The 8,557-nt window shown below is 41.8% G+C and overlaps 1 protein-coding gene across 1 annotated transcript in view; it reads right to left on the bottom strand.

The window, feature by feature from the left end:
* Positions 1-1,929: 1,929 nt before the first annotated feature.
* Positions 1,930-8,557, bottom strand: part of AKAIN1 (A-kinase anchor inhibitor 1) — a 29,582-nt gene continuing 22,954 nt past the window's right edge. Inside the window, exon 2 of the mRNA XM_032785954.2 lies at positions 1,930-2,894. Coding sequence (XP_032641845.1) covers positions 2,704-2,894 — 191 coding nt within the window. The 3' untranslated portion in view covers positions 1,930-2,703. The remainder of the gene's footprint in view (positions 2,895-8,557) is intronic.

Here is an 8,557-nt window from a genome sequence, read left to right as displayed (position 1 = left end):
GAAATAATTTCTAGTCAGTTATTTTTCTCCACAAATACACTCTTTCTACCAAATACCAAGAAGCAAATTATGCTTCTTTACCATACTGAGCATGCATTAAGCTAGGGTAAAATTTTCTTCTGTGAGTTACACAGCTGCTCACTTACACACAGGGCAGATCATAGCTACATAGTCTGGGTGCAACCCATATATGGGAACTCCCACTGTCAACAGAAGACACTACGTGTACAATATGTATTACAGCTACATATTATGGATATGAGACCCACACTGTACTTCTGAGAGAAACTATACTATTTAGATAACTATTGTTTTCAATGCTTTCTCCATGCCCCATCTGTAGTTTCAATCTAGTGTGTGATTAGGCCTGAATATTTTCAATCTGAAAATTTAAGCAGCTGGATCAAAGAATGAATTCTTTTCCCCAGAACTCAGACTTCTGTCATGACAATGGAATTGGTGGACACGACTTACCTGTGGGAAAGAGTGTTAAGAATAGCTAAGGCACTGAACATAATGAAATGTGATCTAGAATTCTGAGAGGCCATATTGCCACTAAGCTAAGGAGGAACATGATGCACACTGCACTTTAGTTTTGAGAACCGGAATTTCAAAGAGGTTTTGAAACTGTACTGAAGGTTTTTATGTATTTGAGCAAAGATTGTTTGGGTTAAAAAGACAATTTAGAAGTAACTTTGGGAAGGAAAAGGATAATCTGGGATGTTTTCTGTGAACAGAAAGAATATCCTTAAAGGGATGATAGGCATCTCCTTTCCTTTGCTCTCCAAGTGAGAATTTCAGAGGCTGAAATGCATCCTCTGTCTCCAACTATGGAGTCACTCCAAACTAATATCATATTCTAAATTGACCTTTCCTGCTCACTAGACTCAGAATTGGACTTTGCTCTTGATCTACCTTTCTAGACCTTCAGGGAAAATAGCAATATGCTGGTTGTTTAGACAGGAGCCATCTCTCCGCTCAAGGTTGATACCTCCCATCAGCCATCTGTCATATGACCATAAAAGACAACAACACACCAACTTCTTCCTTCTCTTAGTTTTTGTCTGTCCTTGATTAGTGAAATTCATTAAATAAAAACTAAGACCTATGTGAGTAAATAGAGGATGTTTCATTGCAGTTCAGTTCAGCTTTCCATCATTTAAGGGTTAAGAAAAACTGGTTTTATTATTTGGATTTGGACTAGGCCAGATCATTATCTGGTGTAAATCAGCATCAATCAATGGGAGCTAATAGAGCAAAGCAGAACATTAGAGGATGGGTGGTTATTATGGAGTTAAACCTCAGCCCATGAGAAAGAATCCTGAAGTTTAGCACTGGCGATAGTTTAGTACTAGCAACAGGGTGCACCAAGTAATAGCCAATTAATCTATAAACCAAAAGAATACTCTGAGAAATGTCTCATTGAGAAGCAAATGCATTTAGGAAAGTTTGTCTTCCTCTTTACAGACTCCTGAGGCTGCATCTGCTTTCTCCAAGTGAAAAATTTCTACATGTGCTACATCTTGTGCTCATTGTGGCCAGTATTACAGAAATTCTTTTGAGGCAAAGGCAAGATCATTTCTTGCCTGGTGTACGTGGATCTTCACTCCACTGGTATCAGAATGCAACCTACAATTCAACAACTGAACATAAAGTGAAAAAGTCACATTGAATTAATTTGGCTTTCATATAGACTTCATGCACTTTATTATTAGCATTTAAGGGCATTTCTTAAGTGTTACTTTAGTGTACATGTATATAATGTGAATCTATGTTAAAATTGCAAATAGTTGAAGTCATTTTAGACCCAGCAAATGGGAAACAAATGTCTTCTTCCCCAAAATTAATTCATAGTGTATTTTCAACCTCCTGAATTTTCATAAATTCAAAAGCTTTACATATTTTAGCTATTTTAATCCTATTAGTTATTATAAATCTAAGCATACATGAATTTGAAAAACTGGAGGAAGAATTAGGCAGCAGTATAACATCCTGGGTTCTTTTCTTTTATTACTGGTAAAATTAAAGGAATCTTTGAGGCTCAGAAATAATTTTTGTCCAAAAGATTAGAAATGTACTGGACATTTACATCATCTGCAGCATAATGAGTGAACTATATAGTCATAGATAATGTACTTTGTAAAGAGACTGTAAAAGAATGAAAAAAAGATATGTGCATGAAACTTTCCAGATCCATTTTACAGCTGCTATTTTATACAGTCCACATTCTATCAAAATAAAACACAAACTCGTGTTTCAAGGAGCCTGAAAGCGCATCTCCTACATGCTACAATATATTGTTTAGTTGACACAGCCAATCCCTAGTAAAATCTGTAACTCAGTAGAGATATCTGCCAAGGGAACAGACACAGATGATGCACATAAGATTCATACAGAAGGGCACTAACAATAAGCTTTTGCATATAAAACCATCCCTTAAGAAGAGATTGTGCTTGAAACTATTTTATAGATACAGTATTTTTGTTCATTATGTTTAAGAGGCACTGCATAAATATGAAGTGAGTCACCTAATGCACTTAATATTTCTCAGTTGAGAACTATTGCAGCTTTACTCTATGTCTAGGTGCTGATTATACTTTGGTTTGCTTTACAGTAGTAACATTGCACTGGCAACACAGCTGATACTAAGAGGCAAGCTGGAGATACTGCCAACTGGAGGACCAAAACAAGTAGTTCACTCTTTTACTTCTTTTCATGCTTCTTGGTTAATTCTCCTCTTTCTAACTGCAGACTCACACTGCTGTTTACTCTCTTCTCCTTTTGTTGGCTCTCCTGAGAGACCTGCTGAACTGCCTGCAGGATGGCAGTTTGCACAATCTGTTTGCTGGCATTCTGCAGTGCAACTTCTTCTTGTTCATTTCCAGATTTCTCACCTACAAAAAAAAAAAAGTTTGAAAAAGAGGAATTTAAGTATTTTTGCTACTTAAAATACATTAAATGTAATACAGAAAAATTCTGTTAGTGAATTGTAAAGGTAAAGATTAAATAAGACACCTGCCATAACAGGAGGTGATCTAGAAAGGTGGATCTGTCTACAACATTATCAGAGTCAACACAGCCTTCAGCAAGAATGAAGAGGGATGGCTTGTTCCTGCATAGATCCACCACCTGAATGGAGGGAGGGGTGTGTGTGTCAGATAGAAGTGCTACTCAGATATGGAATGGCTACATGTTTACTTGGTAGGCTGAGAGGAGAGGAGCCTTCCACCAACCCTCCTGGACAACAATTTACTTGGGCTATGCTCTTGGATGAGGATATAGACTTAGCATATCTGACACCTTCTCCTTTACTGCTATATAAAGAAAGACTATGCTTCTAACAGTTTATTTACCTTTAATAAAAAAAAAAAGCACAAAACCCAAGTCCTGCTGACATCTGTGTCAAAATTTCCATTGGCTTCAGAATTTGAATTATTTTAAAGTGTAAATTGATTAATCTTTAACTACACCTGCAAATATATTTGCGTAAAAACGTTACTGACCTGTTCTGTAAGTGCTGCTCATGAGGGTGCAGATGTGTATTCCACTCAGGTGTGTTTGTGCCTAGTGCACCAAGAGTTGGAGATTATTTTTTCCCTGCAGCAGTACCTGTCACTGTCAGGACAGTGTATACACCCTGGGTCTCCTCATGGCCCCTCTGAGTCTATGTAAGGGTGCTGCTAATTCCTAATTCCTCCACCTCAATTCCTCTGGACCAGAGATAGAAACAAAGACTCCAGGGAACAGGGGATGGAGGGTGGGTCATGGAATACACATCTGCACCCACATCTAAAAAGAACAACAGTTACAGAATGGGCAAGTAATTATTTTTTCTTCAAATGTGTGCAGATGTTCATTCCACTCAGCTGACTCAATCCCAGTATACACTTGGAGTCTAGTTAAACAATGACTATAATATTAATTTGCCAAAATTTTCATCTGGTCCTGATGCAGTTAGAATGGCATAGCGACGCATGAATGCGTATAGTGAGGACCACATGGTAGTCCTACAAATGTCCAATATAGGAACATCTCTCAGAAAAGCAACTGTTGAAAGTGGAGCCCCAGTAGAATGGGCTGAGAGTTTGGAGAAGGAGTGTCAGCTATCCGATATGCTGTCGTGATCCAAGAGGTGATCTATCTGCATTGAGACTACTTGCCCTTTCATACAATCTGGAGAGGACACAAAAAGACAAAGGTGATTGTCTGAAAGTTTTGGTCCTGTCCAGATGGAAGGCAAACACTCACCTAACATCTCAGATATGTGGAAATTCCTCATCATTATTAGAACATGGCTTAGGAAAGAAAACCAGACGTTCCAATGCCTGATTTAAATAAAAAACTGACACTACTTTGGTTAAAAACTTTGGATGTGGCCTCAAGACTATCTTGTCCTTGAAAAATATTGTGTAAGCATGACTCATCAAAGCTCGCAGTTCAGATACTCGTTTGGCTGATGTAATGGCTATGAGGAATATGGTCTTCTGTTCGGGCCAAAAGTAAGCAAATCTCAAAAGCAGGCTCCTAAGAGCTACCAACACAAAGTTAAGGTCCCAGGTCAGCACCACATCCCTAATAGGTGGAAAAAGGCGCATCACTCCCTTGTGAAAGCTAGTTATGGCAACCTGGAGAATACCAAGCTCCTGGGACAAGGAGATAGATAGCTGAGATTGCTGCAAGGTGAACTCTCAGGGAACTCATGGAAAGGGCTGAGGATTTCAAATTAAGATGGTTCTCTAAGATGTTCTGGATTCTTGCCTCTGAAGATTGTAGCTCACAACTAGGGGGACACATGGAAGACCTTTTCTTCTTAGCCATGTAAGTTGTCCTTGTTAACTGCTTTCTACTGTTAAGCAGAACCTCTTGAACTGCCAAGGAACATGACTTCTCTTCGTCTAGCCACTCACAAGCCATGCAGTGAGGTGAAGGCTCTTGAGGTCTGGATGCAGTTTGTGACCATACTGCTGTGGCACTAAGTCCTGGAGGAGAGGCCAAAGGTGAGGAAATTAAACTGAGAGACTGAAGTCTGAGAATCAGCATGGCCTGAGCCATGCCAAGTCTACGAGGATTAACCTGACTTGATCTTGTTTGTTTGTAAATGACTGGAGAATCAGGGAAATGCATACATTAGTTCCAGTCTCCACACCAACAAGAAGGCGTCGGTGAGAGAGTCTGGACTGTGGCCCACTTGAGAACAAAATGGATGATTCTTCCTATTGTCTTTTGCAGCGAACAGATTGACTAAAGGAACACCCCATGTTCAGAAGATGGACTTCAGCATCCTGTTCTTGAGATACTACTTGTAGTTGTGGGAGAATCTTCTGTGGAGGAAATCAGTGTGATGCAGAACTTCCAAAAGCTCATGTCTTCTTGACAGAACTGAGTGGAGCAAGCCCCGCCCTCTCTTGTTCAGATAGTACAATGCAAAGGTATTGTTGGTCCAAATTTGGCCCAACAAGCCCCCTGATACAAGAAAGGCAGACTCAAGACACTCTGCAAATAACTCAGAGCTCAAGGACAATCTGCTATGCAGATTGGACTCTTCCTCCAACCAAAGCACTTGAGTTTTTGAGCACCCCAGCCTATTAGAGCGGTTGGGTGAGAAAAGGGAATGCCTACACACCCATTGTCTAGGGTCATTCACCACTCCAGGGAACATATTAACACAGGCAGGAGCTTTTTAAGCCAGAAGAACTCATTATTTAAGCCAGAAGGTGGCACAGGAAGTAGTCTGAGCAACTAGGTAAATCCATAGCTGACTGCTAAGTTGGACTGTCTCACTTCACTCCTGAGCCCTACCTTTTTCCTGATTTCTGCCTTCCTGTCCTGTTCCCCTGGTTCCCACCTTGTTCCAGATCCCTACTTCTCTGCCCTACCTACTGACTTTGGCTCTGACCCTTGGCTTGACCTCTGGCTCTGACCTGCACCTCTGATTCCTGGCTCCTGACTCTTGGAGCAACCATTAGGCCTGACCACTACTGGTCTGACCATCTACATCCCAGCCTATGACACCAATCTGTTCAGGTTGTGTCTGGGTGATAGATTTCAACCATGAGGCTGTGTGGCTCAGCAATCTCAGCCAAGTCCGAGCTGTGGTGGACAGATGAGATCAGAGGGATTTGCACAAGTCATGAATCATTTAAAACTTGTGAGGAAGAAAAGTAATCAAATTTATAGAATTCAGTAGGGTCTCAATGAACTTGAGTCTCTGAGTTGGAATAAATATAGATTTTTCCTTGTTCAGAAGGAGTTCCAGATGACTGAAAAAGCAGATGATTAACCTGATGTGGCACCAAACCTGATCCTGTGACAAACCTTGTACCAGCCAATGATCCAGGTAAGGGAAGATGTGGATACCGTTCTTTGTTAAGAAGGCTGCCACTACCACTGAACATTTGGTGAATACACACGAAATTGAAGACAAGCCAAACAGAATTACCATGTCCTGGCAATGGCAGTTCCCCCCACCCCTCACCAGAAACTGAGGAATCTCCAGTGATTGAGTAATACCACCACAGGGAAAATATGCATTTCAAAGATCAAAAGCAGCAAACCAACTGTTGATATCTAGTGAGGGGAGTATAAAAGCAAGGGTAAACGTGGTATCTCAGTTGCTTGAGGCACCTGTTGAGAATCTTAAGGTCCAAAATAGGTCTCAGTCCTCCCTTGGACTTGGCAATACGGAAATAATGGCAATGGAAGGTCTGTCCTTGAAACTGCAGGGAAACTTCCTGTATAGTCCTTAGAGTGAGTGGAGACTGAACTTCTTGAAGGAGCACAGACTTGTAAAATTGGTCTCTGAAAGGGGATTAGGGAAGGGGGATGAATAAGAACTGGATCAAATATCCCAGTCCCTTAGTACTTAGGATCCACTTGTCCAAGATTATGGTCTCCCAAGTGAGGAAAATCTGTCCCGAATGGGTGGTTGGGGGAAGGGATGGGTAGATCATTGGTGGTTGCATTGCTGGTCTTGAAGAATTCATGAAAAAAGTTGTTTCCCTACAGCACATTGAGGGTGATACGATTGGTTAGACTGGAACTGGATGCTCTCCTCTTCTGAGGCATCTGTCTCTTCCTAGGAGAGTCATAGTGCCTTGGGGGATAAAAGGGTTGCCTCTGATATCATTGAGAATATTATTGAGGAGGCTTATAATGACGTTTCTTGGTAGCCAGGTGTAGGACACACACCGCCTTCCATCCCCAGAATATGTGAGTCTTAAGAGTGCAACACCTCATTTGTGTTGTCTGAAAACAAATATTGACAGTAAAAACATAAGTCCTCAATAGACTGCTGAATGCCCAGCACTATCCAGGATTTACATAACCTTTCTCACTATAATTGCAGAGGCCACAGCCCTGGAGGAAGCATCTGCAATGTCTAGGGCAGACTAGAGCGAAGTCTTTGCCATCATTAAGAAGGCCCTGAACTCTTCCTTTGTATTGTCCAGCAATGTGTCCAGGAACTTTGACATCACCTGCTAATTAAGAAAATCATGTTTCACCAGGAGGGTTGCTGGTTTACTATTCTCATCTGGAGTGAGGCAGTAGAATAAATCTCTCCTCCTAATGCATCTAGTCTCTTAGGCCACGTCTATACGACACGCCGTATCGGCGCGTTACAATCGATTGCTCGGGGATCGATATATCGCCTCTCATCTAGATATATCGATCCCTGAGCGCGCTTACATCGATTCCGGAACTCCACCAAACCCAACGGAGTTCCGGAATCGACATGGCGAGCCGCGCACATCGATCCCGCGCGGTGAAGACGGGTGAGTAGATTGATTTTAGATAATCGATTTCAGCTACGCTCTTCTCGTAGCTGAATTGCGTATCTAAAATCGATTTTCACGCGTCGTGTAGACCTGGCCTTAGACTCTTTATTTGGGGGAGAGGGGATTGCAATTTCCCCTGCAGCGATCTTTCATTAACAAGTGTTGACAACTAGGGAGTTCAATGCTGGGTGGGAGTAAAAACACTAGAACCCCTGAGAAGGGACATCACTGTCAGAGTTAGAGATGCCGATGTGAGTCATAACGTTTTCTCCAGTTGCAGAAAGGCATCATTAATCAGGAGAACTACCTTTCCCAGTGTAGATGCTTGGAGGATGTCCAATAACTTGTGGATATTTTTCCTATATCAGTTCAGGTTCAATGTCTAGGGCTATAGCCATTCTCCTAAGTAAGTCTTGGTAGAATTTAAAATTCTCTGGGACTGGAGAAGAAGAAGTCAGTACCTCTGAGTCATTCAGAGAGGGCAAAGCCAGAATTGCGAGGACCAATGTAGCCTCTTAAGGCAAAGGTTGATCATCTGGCAAGGGCTCACCCACAAGAAGTGGTTCAGGAGGATGGGTATCCTTCTGTATCTGCATCAAAGGTAGCACTGGAGGTTCATCTGCCTCACAACTGGATGGGAGGGGGAATTTATCCTTGGACAAGTGCTGAGGTCCTGACCTGAGGGAAAGAGATCCAACCCATCAGTCCTCTGAAGGCCATTGTGGGAAGGGCTGTGACACAGTAGGCCAGTACATATTGGACCAGGATGGTCTTCCCTTATT

This window comes from Chelonoidis abingdonii, chromosome 2 (genome assembly GCF_003597395.2).
Source record: "Chelonoidis abingdonii isolate Lonesome George chromosome 2, CheloAbing_2.0, whole genome shotgun sequence".
In the NCBI taxonomy this organism is placed as follows: Eukaryota; Metazoa; Chordata; order Testudines; family Testudinidae; genus Chelonoidis; species Chelonoidis abingdonii.
Note: the sequence above shows the minus strand (reverse complement) of the source record. Positions and strands in the feature narration are given on the sequence as shown.